The 20,231-nt window shown below is 45.7% G+C and overlaps 1 protein-coding gene across 3 annotated transcripts in view; it reads right to left on the reverse strand.

The window, feature by feature from the left end:
* The window catches only part of LOC136791942 (cytochrome P450 3A29-like), a 62,208-nt gene that overhangs the window by 665 nt on the left and 41,312 nt on the right, over window positions 1-20,231 (reverse strand). The window contains exons 12-15 of one of the 3 annotated variants that reach the window (XM_067012148.1): window positions 19,322-19,484; window positions 16,950-17,029; window positions 2,603-2,704; window positions 455-507 (exon numbers count right to left, since the gene is read on the reverse strand). In XM_067012148.1, coding sequence (XP_066868249.1) covers window positions 455-507; window positions 2,603-2,704; window positions 16,950-17,029; window positions 19,322-19,484 — 398 coding nt within the window. Of the gene's footprint in view, window positions 1-454; window positions 508-2,602; window positions 2,705-3,500; window positions 3,705-6,579; window positions 6,917-16,520; window positions 17,030-19,321; window positions 19,485-20,231 lie in introns of those variants that run through there. The other 2 variants (XR_010836325.1, XM_067012147.1) reach the window with 2 other exon arrangements.

The following is a 20,231-nucleotide window of genomic DNA, read 5'->3' on the forward strand; positions in this document are numbered from 1 at the left end:
TGTTAAAAAAAAACAAAAAAAACCAAACAAATTGTTTCCCATTCTATTTATCTGTGCCCCCCAACCCTGTTTCCATAAAAACATATTAAATCCAAAACTTACAAAAATGATTTCTGGCTTATAATTTAAAGTGAATCAATGAGAAAGATATAATGACATAAATTTATGAGCACATATTAGAAGAGTCTGGAATTATGCATTTTATGCAATTAAAGGTGCCCTAAGGAAGAACAAAGGAGAAAAGGGGGAGAGGGAGACACTGGACAGAAAGTGACCCTAGGAGTCCTTGGACCTGGATATCTGGTGACATCTGGGATCCCTGGAGGAATAAACCTCCAAAGCTTTACAGTAAATGACTTCATCCTAGGAAGCTCTGGACTGAGATTGTCCTCCACACCACAGGGGGCACCTCATCATAACAAGTCTATCCAATGGAAGCTTCCAGAATACTCACCACCGCATTTTTCCATACTTAAAAAAAAATTTCTTGTCAAAATCCCAAACACCCTGTAGGAGAAACAGAATTAGGTTATTAGTCTAAATGTATTGAGCCCTAGCTTTAACTGGGACAAAAATGACGTGAATGCCATGAAATCAGTCTTACTATTTTTCATTGGAAGCTGTAAGGAAGCTCTCATTCAGGGACGTCCTAGGGGAAAGGAAGGTAAATGGAGGATGTATTTGAAATGGAGAATTTAGTCACTCTTACCCTTGTCTGTAACTACTAATGACTCTTTGTCTTTCTGAAGTGTTTTTGCTTGTGCATGTGTGTCTCCAAGATCTTATAACCCTCTGAGATAATCCTCCAGGGAAGCATGAGAAAACTGAAGCTGAGAAAAAGTAAGAGTTTCCTATGTACGCTCTGATCTCCTAGTTAAACATCCGTTTCATTCACCTCTTGAGCTCTTTCTAGGATTCTTAAGAATCGGGAAGTTAAAGCACCAGTGACCTCTAGTGTCTAGCAGATTTAAATAAGTCTAAGACATGTGTGTTGAGTGAGAAAGTGAGTGAGTGAATGGATGACAAAGTGGACTCACTTTCCTGTTTTCCGGCTCAACACTGAAAACAAGGGGAGATGCCACGAGTACACAAAGGGCAGTGCAAGGAAAACACTTGCCCTGAGTTTTCACCTCAGCGAATAAAAAAATCTTGTTGTAAAGTTTAAGTTGTGCTATTTTTTTTTTTTTTTTTTTTTTTTTTTTTTTTTTTTTCGGTACGCGGGCCTCTCACTGCTGTGGCCTCTCCCGTTGCGGAGCACAGGCTCCGGACGCGCAGGCTCAGCGGCCATGGCTCACGGGCTTAGTTGCTCTGCGGCACGTGGGATCTTCCCGGACCAGGGCACGAACCCGTGTCTCCTGCATCGGCAGGCGGATTCTCAACCACTGCGGCACCAGGGAAGCCCCCAGTTGTGCTATTTTAATGAAAAGAAAGTCTAAGGAATGTGAATCTTGGTGTCCATCAACTAAGGGATTGGCCTGAGAAAGCTGGAAAGGAAATTTGCTTTTTCAGAGGGAAATAAAATTCAGGAAGTTCTTAGGCAATAATGAGACAATTTAGGCCTCTGTTGGGAGAATTAGAATCTGAGGAACAAGCCCAGGGCTGCAGGGAAGGAAATTTGAGGCAGAGAGCAGCTGGCACGGAAGTCTCTGCCTGATTTCTGTCCGGATGTGAACTTGAAACCTCCCATCCAGGGGTCAGGCCATGGGCAAAGCATTCATTAGAACTGGAGTAACCACAGAGGCTCCACTAAAATTCAGAATCCATGTCTCACCTAGTACATTCCGTTCCCTGATTTAAATTTCTAATAATTTCATCAGATCATTTCCTTTTTAGTGATTTTGTATAGGTGATTCTGCCTTTGTTTAAAAAAACCCCACACAATTCATTTAGTGGTTAAATATCTGAAGCTGATAGACAACCAGCATCTTATCTCAGTTACACTCACTCTCTGCTCTGACTCACCCAAGAGGCGCCCCTCTGAAGGCCGAGAATCAAAGCAGAAAGTTCTTGCTCCATCTCTCAAACCCCAAAAGATGTCCCGAGTAGCAACAGAGCAGAGTCACAGAAACAGCTGCAGGACTTCGCAGGTCTTGAGAGAATTCGAGTGTGTGCAAACTAGCTGATGGTGAATGCTCAAAATGCCTCAGACAATGACGTTTCCAATCAATCCAGAACAAAGAATGAAAGAGCCCTCAGAGCTGATCCTACCAACAGGAAAGTCTGACTCTCGTTTACACAGCTAACGAGCCATAGTTACACAGCTAAGCCCTCCATGCTTTTCTCCTAATGCTAAATAGGACTGATCCTTCCTGGGAATCTGAATCTGGCAGAAAGAAAATCCTCTTCACAATACTCACAAGTTGGAACATCAAATCCTGTGCTGAATCAGCTAGAGAGCTGGGCTGTCTGACTGAGGAAAAACTGAAGCTCCTAACAGCTGACAATAGATAAAACTGGCCGTGTGCTGGGTGGGGCCTATGATGCTATTTCTGAAAAGTGTGAAACCTCAGAACTTTCTCCTGAGAAGGTACATTTTTGGGATGGAACTCAGCTGGGATTTGCAACCATAAGAATCAAAAGAGGGAGTTCAAACAGCACATACCTTACGGTAGGACAGAATATTTCCAAAATAAGGCAGAGGTCTCGGCCCAGGAATCCACAGCTTCTTAAAAAGTCCATGTGAATAAGTCCCATATCTATAAAGAAAGAGAAAAACCAGGTCACAGGAACTGTGGAATAAGTGCTGGAGCTGGCCAGTCACTGACTCAGAACTGGAACAGTCAACCTTGGGAGGTAACATATGGGCGATAAATAATATCAGCAACTCCAAAAGCATATTTTCTTCACTCATCATTTCCTTCCCCACCTCCAACGTGAGACCCACAGAAGGTGATGATGATTAGCTACAAGCCGCTGAAGTCTCCATGATCTCAATCCGAGATTGAATACCTGATAAATGTTCCCAAATTTGAGTGTTCCTGAGAAGCTGAGGCTGGAATTCTTCCAGAAAATTCACTCATGCTTATTTAGATTCTCATTCTAGGTTGAAAGGGGAAATTTTTTTTTTCAGGTTCTGATAATGATATCTTGCTTAACTTCGTCCACTCGATAACAGACAGTTACTGAGAGCCTAATGTGACATTGTTCTTACAGATTGCTTGGAGACTTGCTTTTCCTTACCTCTATGCCCTGACCCCATTTGGGGATCTGATTCTTCTGAAATCTATTTACAGGCCTTGGAGCAACCAGTGTCTTTATTGCTATGGAATGCAAACTGCGTTCAAGGATTCCAATGCCATCGTAGAAATGTGAGCCCCTTTCAGCTACACCCAAGTCTCTGTTGTCATGCAATGTGGTCGACTTGAGCTACGGAGAAGGGTGATTAACCATATGTTCCATGAATGAAACTGTACAAAGGAATCAATGACTAAGGGATCCATTTCCAGATCATTCCCCCCATGATGGTACCCGGTCTTCCAACCAGTGACACGCACCTGCTACGTGCCCCAGGCACACTCATCTTGGGGAAGATACTCAGTAACAAAGCAGTTCCTTTCCTGTCTCTCTGTGTTAACTGTCTCCACAACCCAGTAAGTTCTGGCACTCCGCGTGACAGACCTGCCGGCAACGCATCTTTACGTTTCCTGGGTGGAATCCACAGCTGGGGGTTTTGAAATCTTGCAAGCATTCTCATTCTTGTGTTTCTGAGACATAACAGAGTGGAGGAGAAGAGAAGCTGAGCGAAGAGATTTGCCAGCAAAGGTTTTAAACATGAACTTGCTAGGCCTCCAAGACTAACACTGTAGAGCAAATTAGGAAGGTATGCTATGTATAAATGGCTCAACATGCTCTACAAGCCATCTTCCCTGAAAGACAAGGGGCCCTTCCAAACTTCAGGACCTTCCTGTGGATAGCAAAAGACGTATCATGCAAGATAGAATGAATAAGCATAAAATGTTCTGGAATGGTTGATTAAGACTTTGTCCCTTCCTCTTTGGAGTTTAGACTTTACGGTAGTACAAGACTCAAATATTCTCTACAAATCCAGCAAACCTTATAATACGTGATAAAATAAACCCCCCAAATTGCATGAAAGGACATGTCTGTCGGACAGGCCCAATAGGTACGTTGGCCAAGCCCCGCTGGGTGTTTCGATCCTTCCTGCAGAGCAGCTGGTGGAGGTCTGAGCGCCAACTGCCAAAAAAGGGGGTGGCCTGGCCTATTCCGCCCAGGTCCTTCCTTAGCCATCACAACCAGGGCAGATCAAATTCTGCTTCTGAACTTTCAATGGGTTACATGAATTCAAAAGTGATGTCAAGGGCTTCCCTGGTGGCGCAGTGGTTAAGAATCTGCCTGGCAATGCAGGGCACACGGGTTCGAGCCCTGGTCTGGGAAGATCCCACATGCCGCGGGGCAACGAAGCCCGTGCGCCACAACTACTGAAGCCCGCGCGCCTAGAGCCCGTGCTCCGCAACAAGAGAAGCCACCGCAATGAGAAGCCCACGCACCACAGCGAAGAGTAGCCCCCGCTCGCCGCAACTAAAGAAAGCCCGCGCACAGCAACGAAGACCCAGTGCAGCCAAAAATAAATAAGAAATAAAAGAAATATATAAGAGAAAAAAGTCTCCAAGTATTAAAAAAAAAAGAAAAGAAAAAGTGATGCCAAGCAATTGAGTGCCCGTGTCAGAACACTGATCCCGAGGAAAGATCTCGTCTAGTGTCTAAACTCACAAGGCTCCACATCAAGGCAGAAGGTGGGCTCGGTGAATGCTCTGCTTTCTTTCCAGCTTCCCTCTTTTTGGTAGAGTAATGCTGCTTTGGGTAAAAAGGAAGGGGCGAACGGTAAAGCCGATCATTTTTATAGTCTTTACATTGTGTTGGCATTAAGGAGAGCTTTGCCTGCAGCTACTGACTCTTGGCTGCACCAGTATCTTCTAAGGCTGCAGGGATGTTTGCCCCACGGTGACACTGTCTAGTAGCGCTGGACCCGCTGCCAGACAGACCACACACGGTGTGGCTTAGCCGGTGTCCCTTCCCCCAGGCCTCGGGCAGATGAGATGCTAACTCTGCTGCCCCGCTGCGGAACGAGGAACGTTCTCCCCCTTCATCCTGACCCCACCTGGGTGCCTCTTACATCATCACTGGCTCCCAGGAACAATTTCTCACCTGCCCTGAGAGATGAAAATAACCTGCTGTCAGGTCTGTTTAAAACAATCTGTATCATAGATGTATATATATTTTTACACTAGATTCATTTTTCTCACTTTGTTCTAGAGGTGTGAGTTTATATACCTACCTTTATGGTAAAAACTACTGAACAGCAGCCCTCTTTTATCCCCCAGAAAAAATATGCTGGAAAGAGTTTTACATCAGTAAAAAAAAAAAAAAAAAACTGGTATTAAATAGAATGAAATTAAACCATACCAATTAATTTTATAATGTTATCAGAAGGAAAATTTGTCACCACAATGCCTTGAATTCTAACCCATCTTTCAAAGAAGCGAAATGAGATAAACATTATCTATGTTCATGTCATCATGATTTCCTACACTCAATGAAACTCAAGGGGAGAAAGAGGTCAAATGTGACATGGGAGGAGGCTTTCCCCACCCACTCTGCTCTCCTACCCTGCTCCATGATGCCAGGAAAGGAATTCCTCCGCGAGGTGGTTTGGATTCGTCCTCCTGTACTATATTACAGGGAAATAAATATTTTAAATACAAACTGGCTTTTAGGTCTCATGCCTTTGCAGGCTGTTAGCAGACTTCAGATCAACGTGAAAATAAATGTACATACTAATGCTAACCCTCCCCAGAGACTGGAAGAAAAGGAGAAGGAAATGACTAAACTTTCCAGGATTTCTGCCCTGACTCCTCTGATCTAAAGGTTTCTCATTTGGGGGTAGAGAGTTCTGGATAGTACAGGGTGGGGGACTTAAATCCTAGGAAGGGAGTGCAGGTGGGCACAGAAAAGAGGAAGGGCCGAGTCGGAAGAGAAGGGTGATCAGTCTCCAGCCCCACCCCGAACAAAGTCAGGGTGCATCAGGGGTCTTGTGTAAATGATACCTGTGACGGGAAGGAAGGAAGCAGGAACCCCCGAGTGGCACAGGGGCCAATCCTTCTAGAAGTCGTTGGCAGCAGACACAGAACCCAGAAGGTGAAAGTAATGAGACAAAAACCCAAGTTCCTTCTTCCTGCCTCCAGGATCCCGAAGCTTGGGAAGGGCTGAGGACGCCCCTGCACGTGGGCCAGTTGTTTCCCATCTGCCTCTGCTGGCTTCTGGTTGGTTAGTCTAGGTCTATGCAAACTGGCAGTCAATCAGAAAATCATCCACAGGAGTAAATAATTGTCATTAAACCCTCCTAACTACAAGAATAGGAATTTGGGGGGTCTGGGTGGGCATTAACTCCTTCAACAGATCTGGGTAAGGTCAATAGTAACCTTTTCGGTTTGTAGCACACAACTACTAAGCAACTTCCCCTCCGTTAACTTTGATCTTCAAACAGTAAAGGGAAAGGGGGACACGGTTAGCACCCCAAGTCCAAGGTTACAGAGGACATGAGCCTGGACAGTTACTCACAGTTAGAGGAGCAACAGGCTTGTTGTTGCCAGGAGAGCCCAGGTTTCCATGGAAAAGCTTGGGATCCGGTCCATGGCCACTTTCCTCCGTGATTCAATCCCCTGGGTTTCCCTTCAACTGCGTGCGCTGCTCTCTGCCTGCCTCGGAGTGTGAAGCTTCGCTCACGTGTCAGGTGGAGAATCAGCGAGGCTGGAAAGCTTCTGTGCTGAGAAGGGGCTGGAGCCGGAGCTGCAGCCAACAGAAGGGCCACCTGCGCTCCACCTGCAGAGCTCTGTCTGCCTTGATGGTTGGCAAAGCATCACAGGCACTCCAGTTTGACCTCTCTTGAGTTCTTACTCTGTGGAAAATCAATAAACAACTCAATCGGTGTCATCAGTAAGCCCAAAGGTCACAGAAAGTCAACTGAACCCACTGGCCTCGAATCACTACTAATCTGCCTTTGTCTCCATGGCTGCCCACACGACAGAATACTTGAAATCCTTCAAACAAGAGAAGTCTACAGATTGTTACCCACGCAGCTTTTTTCTTCCTAGAAATGCCCCTGTGTCCCTCGTAGGCTCCTAATTATCCTCCAAAATGGAGCTCAGACGGCACTTTCTGTGTTAGGGGCATTGCTAACCAACCTCCTTGAGTAGATATAACCATTTCCTCCTCTCGGGATTCCCGTCCCCCACACACAATCCTATTATCTCCGGCACCATTGTGGGTTTCCGCACCTAGTTCCCTCACTGGGTTGAGAGGTTGGCTACAGCCTGGGTATTGGCCACAGTCATGTTCCTGGTACCTAGCAGAGTGCTTTCTGCCGACCTGGCATCCAGAGAGCTTGATGGAATTGAGTTGGTGGAGGTGAGACCACTGGACGCCCGCGTGTCCTTTCCCTGTGGCTCTTTGGTGACCACACCATCTTCCTGGACTGTTAGTACAACAAGAGGGCCTGGCTGCACCTCGGCCACCATCCCTGAACATTCAGCGTGATCCATCAGGGTTCTTCTGTTGACAAGAGGGCCCCTGAATAAGAGACGGGACATGGATGGGACGGTGATGACTGCACCAAGGAGTATAGATTGAGGCGGATTCACGTCCCGCTGAGAGGGTCCTGCAGTAGACAGTAAGTTAGACAGATCCTAGACCAAAATATGTCTCCCTGCACTCTCTGGGAAGACCACCTGTGCACGAACAATGGGTGTGAAAGGAGAAAAGTGGAGAAAGCAGCCTGATGGCCAAGTGGACCCCAACCTCCTTATCCACCAGTACACAGGACTCCAAAAAGATCACATGAGGGCACGTTATCTCTGGGGCAAAGAGCATCCAGAACAAAGAAAGGCTTCTTGCTTTTAGATGAGTGGGGAATTTCAAAAATGCAGCTGATAGGAGGAGGCCTATAGCAGAAGTCAGTGTCCCCTGTGAGCACCTGCCACATACCTGACGGGAGAGACCCAAGGATTCAGGGGCTGAGGATTACAGTGAGCCAGCTTTTCTGTCTGCTTAGCAGAGAAACGGTGGATTACATAAAAAACAAAACCTCTGAAGTTCTTAAAACTCAACAGAAATGGAAGACATTTCAGCTGTGTTTGTGCACTTCCTTCTCCCTTTCTCCTTTCTCACCTTCAGTTCTTCTGAAAGTCCCCAGGGCTGCCCAGCGCTGGCCTGAGTGGATGGATCTCTTTGGTAAAATGCAGTGAGTCCCAACTGTCTCTCCTGCCCTCGTTTACTTCCTTGGGAGCTTGTCATGCAGCATGAAATTTCTACCATTATAATTTGTCATCTTTGGGTTCAGGCTTTCTTGAGAAGACAGCTGTTAAAATCCATAGCTCCCACTGGAAATCATAATGCATGAAAATATCTATTCTCTCTTCCACTGATTCAAGTCCAAGTGGGTGTATGCCTTGTGCAGGCGTTTTGCTGGTCTAGAAGCCATCCATGCAGGTCGTTTCTTGGAAGCAGTCTCCAAGTGGAGGGAATGAGACAGTCAACCAAGCTCAGTATGGAGCATACCTCTGGAGTCTCTGGGATAATGGAGCTCTACAGAGAGGTGACTAAGGAGAGAAGTGGCTGTAAGCTTCCATACCAACAAAGGACAGACCTGGGAAGCTGGAGGATGATCCCCAGGAAAAGTAGGATGGAAAGTTCTAGGAATTTTGATTTGTTCCTGGCCCCTCATGGTGCCTTGTCTGGGCACCTTTAAGTGGGGTCATGCTACGACCCCCAGTTTACAGATGTAGAAACTGAGGCTCAGGGACTGCAGGTGGCTTCCCAACAGCTATTGATCACACAACCTGTCATATGTAAGCTAACACGAAGGTAGATCGGCAAGTCTTCTGCTCTGAAATGCCAGTATTCAATGTTTGCTCTTTCGTGATGAGGGTCACTATGGGAAATAGTGAGACCCGAGGCTGCAGCAGCAACTTGGTTACAATTCTGGCTCCTACCTCCATGGCTACCCCTGCCCAGGAGCTCCCTCATGGGTCTCCAGAACCAAGGACTCTATCTCACCTCCCCAGGAATAAAGACAGGTGCAGGTCATGAGGACACTAGGGTCTTGTGTGTAGGATCCACCTCTATGTTCCCAACTGACAGGAACATAAAATACATCCCACATGGGATGATTGAGGTGTTGTCTGACAACTTCTGACAACTTAATTCACTCAACTAAACCCACAGTCTTTCTTAGTCTTCTTAAAAACAAAACCCTTGTGGAAAGTACAAGCTTTCATCTTCCTCCAAAATATGTACTCGGCTAAGATAATTTTCTCACTCATCCTTATATGACCGTCACCTGCCCTATTCACCTCAGGACCTGGTCCAACTGGTTGGAATCTATCCCAATGGCGATAGGCTAGTCATTTCCCAGGAATAAAATGTAGCCAGTGCCACGTCCTATCCAACAGAAATGGCCTTGCTCTGTAAAGGGGAAAAGTAGAAGGCATGATCTTTGTGTCCCTTCATTCCACAGCAGGGAACACCTAACGTGAAAAGTCTTACCTACTAAGATTGTGAAGGAAGACATGTGTGCCTGAAGATGACCCCACACCCCATGTCTCTCATTTACTCATCTGTGTACTAATGGGCTCAGCGTGTACTTTCAAAGCTCTGTTCTCATGCTTAGCGTGCAGATATGACTAAGACTCAGATAGTATTCAATTGAAGAGAGAGACAAACAGGTAGTTGTAGTATAGCCAAGGTGAACTAATTATACAGGTAAGAGAACACGGTTCCCTCATCAGGTGTAAATGGCTTCTCAGTCCTTAGCACTCAAAGTTGAACCTCAAATAACATTCTGGGTAGCATTAGGCTCAGATATCAGTATAGATGAAGCATCATGGTCTTATTTTCCTGTCCTTTTATATTGTTAGCCCAAGTAACTCTTGGCCACGTGCCAAGACTAATTATAAAGAAGTCAAAATCCTTGCTCTCACGAAGCCTACACTTAAAAGGGAGAGAAACATAAATAACTTCACAAATAAATATTGAATTATATTTGTGACATGCGCCAGAAAATAAGCTCCCTTAGCATTGATACAGTTGACCTTTCCTTTTTAAAAATTCCATTCTCCTTGAAAGGTGTGAAGAGATGAGAATCGACAGGACTTGATGCATTGGAAGCGTGTGACCTTGGGCATCTTTGGGTCTGTTTCCTCATCTGTCTGTGAGGAAAATTGACCAGAATTGACCTATGAGGACCTTATCCAAATTGTGAGGCCCCTTGATGGCCTGCTTCTCAACTTCTGTGACCCTGCCCCCTCCTTTATTCTCTTTCGCTTACATGCCATTGAGGGTCCCCAGGTCCCTCAGCTTAGTCAGGAACCAAGAATTCCTGAGGGCAAGATGGAGAGCCAAGATGGAATCGGATGGACCTGGGAGAAGACAACCAACCATTTAGGTCTTGAGCTCTAAATTCTAGAGTGGTTTCTCAACGGGGGTACAGAGAGAGACACATCACACCACACACACACACACACACACACACACACACACACACACACAGAGCAAGACCTAACCTCCCAGCATGATTCCACTGTTATTGCAAATGCTACAGAGCTGGAGTTTTTAAAAAATTAATTAATTAATTAATTAATTTTGGGCTGTATTGGGTCTCCATTGCTGCATGCAGCTTTCTCTAATTGTGGCAAGCAGGAGCTACTCTGTTGCGGTGTGTGGGCTTCTCACTGTAGTGGTTTCTCTTGTTGAGCACGGGCTCAAGGTGCGTGGGCTTCAGTAGTTGTGGCACATGGGCTCAGCAGTTGTGGCTCGTGGGCTCTAGAGTGCAGGCTCAGTAGTTCTGGTACATGGGGTTAGTTGCTCCTTGGTATGTGGGATCTTCCTGGACTAGGGCTCGAACCCATTCCCCTGCATTGGCAGGTGGGTTCTCAACCACTGCGCCACCAGGGAAACCCTGGCCTAATATTACTAGCAGCATTATTTACAATTGCCAAGATATGTAAGCAAGCTAAGTGTCCATCAATAGATGAATGGATAAAGAAGATGTGGCATATATAGACAACAGAATATTACTCAGCCATGAAAAAGAACAAAAATTTGCCATCTGCAGCAACTTGGATGGACTTGGAGGGCATTATTCTAAGTGAAATAAGTAAGACAGAGAAAGACAAATACTGTATGATACCACTTATATGTGGATTCGAAAAAAAAACATACCAGTGATATAACAAAAAAGAAGCAGATTCACAGATATAAAGAACAAACTAGAGGTTACCAGTGAGGAGAGGGATGGGGGCAAAATAGGTGTAGGGGATTGGAAGGCACAAACTACTGGGTATCAAAAAGTCTCAAGGATGTATTGTACACCATGGCGAATATAGCCAATATTTTGTAATAACTGTAAATGGAAAGTAATTTGAAAAATTGTATAAAAATAAAAATAAATTGAAAAAAATAAAATGAGAACTAACTAAGAAAAAAAATGGTGGAACCGAGACTAGAAACAGCCCAATCTGTAATAAAGGCCTAATTCTGTGTAGGTAATGAGTTTTTATTACTATGTAATAATAACCGTGTAACAACTAAAAAAAAAAAAAATCTGCTAAGAGACTGAAAAAATAAAAAATATTACCTTCCTGAAATTTGCTTTTTAAAACCATGGCCTAGATAAGAGTTCCTGGAGAAGACCAGGTAGAACATTTACACCTCAAAGGCGTAGGAAGAGAAATGCAAGTTCCTCCTAGGAGGAGTTTTGTTGCCTTAAGGCCTGAATTTTTAATTTTTATTTATTTTTTTACTTATAATCCTCTTAAGATAAATAGGGGAGGTTTGGGAGTAGTAAATAAAGATTAGTGGGCTTTGACTTGTTTCTGGAGCCACCCCTCTGGTCCTGTTGAGATTTATAAAACAATGTCGGTCAGCTGTTTTTAATTCCTCCGAGAACTGGCTTGCCCCCTAATGATATCAAAGGTCTGATATACCCATCCACCTATGTTTGAAAGTTTTCTTTCCCTCTGGGTACATTTAGCTTAACGGAGGAGGCCAAAATTTGTTTATCCATTCATCCATGCATTTTCCTTGTTTCCACCCTCTGTCTTTGCGAACTGTGCTGCTATGAACAGGCAGGTATAGGTATCTGTTTGAGAAACTGTTGAAGTTCTCTTAGGTATCTACCCAGGAGTGCAATTGCTGGCTCACAGTCTATGTTCGCCTTTCTGAGGAGCCGCTAAACTGTTCCCCACACTGGCTGCTCCATTACAGCCCTGCCAGCAAAGAATCAGTGCTTCCATTTCTATGCATTCTCACCAACATTTGCTTTTTATCTTTTCTTTTTCGATAGCCACCTAGTCGGTGTGAAGTAGTAAAATTTCTGGATTCTGACATTTGCAACTACAAAGTCAAAATGGTTAAGAATCTGTGAGAATTTGCCACAGACAGAGGAAGACAAGCAAACGCTGAGCTTGTGACCGTGCCCCGCAGTGGCTCTTGAGCTTTCTATGGACTCCAGGGATATCTATGCTCCCGTTGTGTAGACAGCTGCCTAGTAGGGGTCCACTGAATGTGACTGATATGCGGGCCCTGGGTGAGTTATTTAAACTGTCTCAGCCTCAGTTGCCTAATCTATAGAATGAGTGTTAATGATTATGTCTTTCCCGGGACTTCCCTGGCGGTCCAGTGGTTAAGACTCTGCGCTTCCAATGCAGGGAGGAGGAGGAGTTCGATCCCTGGTTGGGGAACTAAGATCCCACATGCTGCGAGGCACGGCCAAAAAAGAAAAAAAAGTTATGTCTTTCCCTCCTAAAAGAGCCCAGACCACACCAGTTCCCGGTTCCATGACGCGAGGGGCTTGGGGCCTCCTAGTGGCTTTGAGTGAAGAGAACATGTGACCTTGCCCATCAGATATCTGACCCTCAGCAGACCCTCTAGAAATGTCCACTCAATACGAGATCCAAAAGTTCAACTAGTGGCTAATACACAAGCGTTATAGAGTAGTCCAAGTTACGAAATGTGTATTTTGTTAGCAAGAGGAGGAGACATGAGTTCAAATCGGAGTTGAAAAAATAATTAAAAGGTTGGGAGTTTGCTGACCCTGAACTCTTTACCTTTTTCCTTCTTATTGATCATGTTTAAATGGCTCTTCTTACCACCTGCTGTGTGTGGAGCCACTGAGTCATAAATGTTCAGGACATTATTTCCTGGATTCTAATTGGGGCTGGGGGTGTCTGTCCAGCTGTGTGAGCTCCGGGTCCTGAGCAGGACCTCCAGCCCCAGGTTTCCCCACCTCTGTAGGACCTCAAAGCCCCCTGGGTTGAAATCTCTCCCACTCTCCTCCTCCCCTCGGGCAGAGATTGTTTGTGAAAAGTTCCCAAAGTTGAGTCCATTGTTGGCCGAGAAAAGATAAATCGCAAAGGAACAACAAAGAGCTCATTCCCTCCTTACGGACGTGGTGTATTTATGATGTATTTATGAAAATTCAGCCAGGACTTCCAGGCAGTTACCAGATCCCTTACCCTGAGCTGCACGTTCCTCCGCCAGTTCCTGGGGGTACTGGCTGCTACTGATTAAAGGCTGCCCCGCTCTCTAGAGAATCTCCCGGGGCCAAATTGAAGCCCCTTCACCTGGGAGCTTGTGCCTCCTGCGGGATGGGAGGGCCAATGAATGACTCAGTGATGGGGTGCAAAAGGTTGGCCCCTGCCTCCAGTTTGGACCCACTCTGGATTACAGAAGTGTCTCGGAGCTCTCTGTGGGATTGGTCTCCACAAAGTCCACAGCTTTTCCTCTTCCTGCACCCAGCTCCTTTCATTCAGTTATCCTGAGAGCACTTTCTCAGTAAAGTATTTGTGCTAGAACCCCCACCTCAGGCCCTGCTTTTGGGGAACCCGACCTAAGACAGTGGCTGAGCCCGAGCTAATGTGTGCACAGTGGCGTTCAGCTGAGGGGCACAGAAGCACTGAAATTCAGCCCCAACTCTGTGGGCCAAGCAATGCAAGGGATGGAGGGCTTGTCTCATTTGCCCAAAGCCACTGATTAGTCTAGACTCAGCTATGGACGGTGCTAGGATTTGAAACCCAGGAGCTACAGCTTCAGATCCCCCCATCTCTCAGTCACAGTGTGGCGCTGCCTCCTTAGAATAAAATAAGACAAAGAAAACTAAGGTGAGAGAGTGGGGAGAGCTGTATAAGCCCAAAGGAAGCTGCCTTTGTGACCCTCTCCCCACAATCACAAACGTACTGAAGAATCTTTTGAAAGAACCATTTTCCTGACCCATCTCACAGTAAGTCGCCAACCTGATATTTCACACCCCCCGAGTCTCCCACAGACGACGACATGTCTACATGACCACGATACGACCTCCAAGTCAGGAAGTTAACGCTGACACATCACTGCCGTCTAACCTCAGAGCCCCCAGTCCCCCACCTGTCCCAACAACGTCCTTGTAGCAGAAGGACCCAGCCCTCGAGCTGCGCTGAGATGTCGCCTCTCTGTGGTCTCCTTCGTCTGGAACATTTTCAGTCTATCTTCGGTTTTCAAGATGTTGACTCTTTCGAACATTCCAAACCATTACAGACGAGCAGGAGAATGTTCCTCCGCTTGGGTTTGCCTGCCTCTTCTCCGGATCTGCTTCAGATTTGCCTCCTTGGCAGGAATAGCACACAGGTGAGACGAGTTCTTCTCACTGAGTCCCATCAGGTGAAGCACGATCGAGTCCCCCCGTCCCCGAGCTGCTCTCTGATGAGGAAAGGGCTGTCTGCCAGCTTCCTCCGCTCTGGCTACCCCTTCCCCTCTATAATTCACGGGAATTTTGAGCAGCACTGCTTTGAAGCTATGTAAGTTTCCTCCTCAAATTGCCATTCATTCATTAATTTATTTACATATATCTGCATGTACTCATGTTTTCCTATTTTCTTGAATGGCTTAGCAGCTCTTACTATCCTTATTTATTATGCTGCTCTAATGGTCCCTGATTTGGGCAGTGGAAGCCCCTCAGGCTGGCTTCTGGGTCCTTTTGTCATGTCAATGTTTAACACTTCCTTGCCTTCTAGCCCAAGACGGTCCACGGACCAGCCCTGGAATCAGCCATTTCTCTAAGAAGACCTGGCTCCTTCCAGTGGGAAATTATATTTATAAGCCAAGATCTGGGCACGAGGTGTGCTTATTGCTATTTTGGTATTCTGTTTCTAAACCATATCAGTAGAGAAAAGTAGGGAATATGCATTCTCATACACACACACACATACACACATTTCTATCTATCATCTATGTATCTATCATCTATCTATCTTTCTATCATCTAGCGAGCTCTCTTCTATATACGTAGAAAAGCATGGATTTACACTACACATTCGGTTTCAATTGCTGACTCCACGGGATTTATTCTGGTTTCTCCCTCTCTGAAGCAGTGACTCTCTTCTCCAACAGTGAGAATTCTGGCTTCCATCATCCTTTATATACTTACTGACTCGATCACTCCCCCTTTCTGTAGCTGGTCCTCACTTCATTCCTTTCCACTCATGGATGACCTCCTCAACTCACTTGCATCCTCCACACCCTATTTAGCCTCTGGCTGCCCTCGCCAGACCCCGCGTGTGAGCGGGCAGCATTCGCGCCTTGCTTGGGTTCCCACACTCAAGCCAGGCTGCTCCTCCTGTGGACTCTTTAGGACTGGATTATCCAGGAAGGGACGGCAAGGCGGGAGAGGAGAAATGGAGGGAGGGGGCAGAAAAGGGAAAGGAAGAGCCCCGGGCAGCTTCGGAAACCAACTGAAACTGCTCAGTGCTTGTAGCCTTTCTGCCTGAACAACTGACCAATTAACCATCTTTGATTCCACATTCATTGTGGTCAAGACAGCTGGGAGTTGAGGATGCAATGCAAAGAGGTGTGAAAAACATCTTTCCCCCGTTTCAGAAACATCAGGGGAGATGAGATGAAAACACTAAATCAAAACAAATAATATGGGCTTCCCTGGTGGCGCAGTGGTTGAGAGTCCGCCTGCCGATGCAGGAGACGCGGGTTCGTGCCCCGGTCCGGGAGGATCCCACATCCGGGAACCCGTGAGCCACGGCCGCTGCGCCTGCGCGTCCGGGAGCCTGTGCTCCGCAACGGGAGACGCCGCAGCAGTGAGAGGCCCGCGTACCGCAAAAAAAAAAAAAAACACACACAAAAAAACCAAAAAAAAAAACCAAAACAAAAAAACAAAACAAAAAAAACAAATAATATAAGTTTCTCAGTTGAGTGTTACAAAAAATATGTGCTCCAAAAAAGGTAGGTATAAACTACGAACATGCTTTCTAAGCAACAGGCAAGGTCGCAGTGGATTGGCTCTTACCTATTTAATAGGAGTCAAATTGGAGTTTTGATAAAGGCCCCAACCAACCAGTGATCTTGATGGTCAAAAGCACGTAGTCACTGAATCTCCCTGATTCTGCTGTATACATTCCCCCCTAAGGTGCACAAAGGCATCAGATTATACTTTTGTAAAGAGATGTTTATTGACTTGCTCAATATAATATTTCATTTAGAATATTCAAAATAAAATCTGTGATATAAATGCCACTACTTCAGTCATCACAATCATTCTTATTTTCATTAGAGTTTGTGAGAAATTTTCATTTTGGTCGGTGCAGGAGGAGTAGATGGTCCCAAGTGGGGTGTGATGGGGTGGAGATAGTTCTGTGGGAACCAGATAAGCTGAGTTTGCATATCTGGCACTTATTAATCACCTCTTTTATATGACACAATATATAACACTCCACGCAGACAGTGAGAAAGCTAAATGAATGTGAAGATTCTCTAGTCAGCCATCAAGTGCAGTAGGTGAATCCCATCTTCATTTCTGTGTTTTACCACAAAGTAAATCAAGGTCTCTGTTGTCCTGGGACGCAGCTTCCTTGAAGAACGAAGCCCAAGTCCTCAGGGAAAGTCAGGCTCCAGTTAAGGCTCTGGATTCAACCATTAGAATAATGGGATTTTCTAGTTGAATAAGTACCTGACGGCTTAATTTCAGGGGCATCTGGAACAGTTACACAAACACGTGAGAATCGAATAGTGACGCACCGCCAGGAAGAGAAACAAAGTATTGATATATAAGCTACATTATGGACAATAATGCTTTACAAACCTATAACAGCTAGTTTTAGCATCGTGTACCTTTGACTCTTTTTAAAAAACTGTACAAATTCCATGTATTTACTAGATACAGGGATGGTCAGCTTATCTGTTTTTCATAGGGTGAACTTTAATAGTTGTGTCTTTCAAGGAACTGGCCACATTTATGTATAAAATATATGGAGTAAAGTTGTTTGCCCCATTCCCTTATTATCTTTTTTATTAAATAAAAATTTCCACCTATTGAGACATAGCTGTCTTACAGGAGTGCATAAATTTAAGGTGCACTGCATAATGATCTGACGTACCTATATCGCGAAATTGTCACCACAGTACGTTTCATGAACGTCCATCAGCTCATAGATACAAAGAAAAACTGTTGTTTCCTTCAGGTGATAACGCTTATGATCTACCCTCTTAACAACTTTCCTACACACCGTGCAGAAAGTTTAAGTAGAGCCGTCATGTTGCACGTGTGATCGGAAGAGGTCGTTGTGAAGCATTATGCCTGTTGTTTTTTTTTTTTTTAACATTTCCTGTCTCCCAAGTGTGGTGCGAATGGTGAACTTCTGACGACCTACAGTGTTTGGTCTGAGACTTTTAGCCCTTTTCTCACCCAGTCGCTCCTCCAGAGTCGGGGGAACCAACAGTGACCTTCTAATCTCAGTTGACTGACGGGCAAGCAAACTGTCGTGGAGGGAGAAGCGCCAGCCTGTGGGTGCCTGGGTGGAGCTTCAGGGAGCATCTGCCCTTCCCAGGGGTGCCAGAGGCCCCCTTTCTCTCGGGGCTGAGTCCCCTGTCTGTACACACCTACAGGACGGCCACACAGATGCCCACACGTAAAGTGGAAACAGTCTCTATCCTCCTCTTCCCTGAGAAAGCCTACCCAAGGGGAGGAGATGCTTATTAAATGTGTGACTCCTAGAAATAAGCCTTCTTATAGGGCCGTACTTGAGATGAAAAAATGGTAACTGTTCTTTGTGTTCTTCGGAGGAGAGATTCCAGATCTTTCTATAAATGTAACACCTTGTTATTTTAAAATTTCGAATGACATGCATATATGTCCCCTGCAGACAGACATACACATGTACACCAGGCATGTACACAAATGTCATCTGTTAAAGTTCAAAAGTTCAAATTGTTCACAATTTGTATCCAAGAACTCTAATCAACTGCACATCTAACTCCTTAAGCATTTGCTGGGTGACTGGGAGGCATCGTTCAGAGTTTACAAAAGGAATAAAATGAGGAGCTAGAGTTAAGGGCATTCTTAGGGGCAAAGAGAACATAAGAACCAAACTGGACGGTTCCATGACCAAGTGTTAAGTTAAGGGATAGGATCCATGATGCCAGCCTGTGGTGCCTGATAACAGAGCCGAGGGGAGAGATGGGCTGTGGACTGGGTGGGGAAGGCTCCATGGAGGGCCCCGGGATTGAGCTAGAACTTGAAGGGGGAGAACAGAATCGGGGGGGGTGCGGGGCAGAGCACACATAGAGTTATTAGGAGAATGTAAAGGGAGCCCATCTCGACGGCAGCAGCACCCCTGGAAGGTGAGGGGGCGGTGGGAGTCCTTCACACCTGGCGGAAATGCTTCCAATCAGGGGATCTCACCGCGGCTGCACAGGAGAATCAGTGGGGCCGCTTTGAAGGCCGCACTCCGGGCGAATGATTTTAGAATAAATGAGATGACCTGGGCATCAGGATTTTTTTAAAGCACCACAATAATTTCATTATACAAGCAGAGGCTGAGGACCACTGTCAGGAGGGCTTCTGTAAGTTCTGGTGGAGAAGAGCATCACTGAAAAGCCATGACTCTTCAGCGTGTGCTCTCATGGCTGTGCACACACTTCCCCTTCCTTCCGGTGGACTTGAAATGAAATTTAAAACGTTGCTGAGGTTCAAAAGACTGCAGATAATCATGTCATGCTAACTGCATTGACTCTAGATGACCTTTATAGTTGGGTCATTACAAAGCCACAGGCTTAGCCATCCAGAGCTGAAGGACCCTTAGAGGTCACAGGTGGCTCCAAATACATTCATGTCCAATATGACAAATTATTCCTTGAATAGAACACATTCATATGTGTGTGTGTGTGTGTGTGTGTGTGATATCTGTTTATCTATCTATCTGTCTGTCTATCTATATCAGTTTCAAAAACTCACAGTAAACACAATTAATGCAGCTAGGTAACTGACCTGTGTTTCTTTGCAAGGTCTGAAGGAGAAGTTCTGCAGGACTTTGACAGCAGCAAGTTTCACATTCATGATACCAAGTCTCATACCAATGCAGTTTCGGGGTCCAGTTCCAAAAGGCATGTGTGTGTAAGGATTTATGCTCTCCTTGTTCTTCTTACTGAACCTGGTTCCACAACAGTAGATGAAACAGATTAATGAAACAGAAAAACCACAAGAGCTCAAAGTCTGAGGCTTAACTTAAACACTCAGCTAGTAGCATTAGGGATGCCTGTGTGAGCTAATCATTGACTCCTGCTGTGGTGATTTTGCTATGAGAAGGGTAAGCTCCAGATCCTTCCCACTTCCCGGATCCTATAGGAGCTTTCAGTCCTGTTGAGGAGATGAGATGAATGCTGTTTAAAAAAAAATTTCTCTCTCGGGCCTCCCCGGTGGCGCAGTGGTTGAGAATCTGCCTGCCAATACAGCGGACACGGGTTCGATCCCTGGTCCGGGAAGATCCCACATGCCGCGGAGCAACTAAGCCCGTGCGCCACAACTACTGAGTCTGTGCTCTAGAGCCCGCGAGCCACAACTACTGAGCCCACGTGCCGCAACTACTGAAGCCCGCACGCCTAGAGCCCGTGCTCCACAATGAGAGAAGCCATTGCAATGAGAAGCCCGTGCACCGCAACGAAGAGTAGCCCCCGCTCGCAACTAGAGAAAGCCCGTGTGCAGCAACGAACACCCAACACGGCCAAAAATAAATAAATGAATTTTAAAAAATTGTTATCTCTAAACACTAAATTTACATTCAGGCAGTGAGATGTTCATGCTCTGAACTGATTGAAGGAAACGTGGTTCCTGCCTCCATGCACTCTTATGTCGGTCAGGTGCTCATGGGGGAATTAAGCAGGAGAATCAACTCCCAGGA

The sequence above is a fragment of the Kogia breviceps genome, chromosome 14 (genome assembly GCF_026419965.1).
Source record: "Kogia breviceps isolate mKogBre1 chromosome 14, mKogBre1 haplotype 1, whole genome shotgun sequence".
Classification (NCBI taxonomy): Eukaryota; Metazoa; Chordata; class Mammalia; order Artiodactyla; family Physeteridae; genus Kogia; species Kogia breviceps.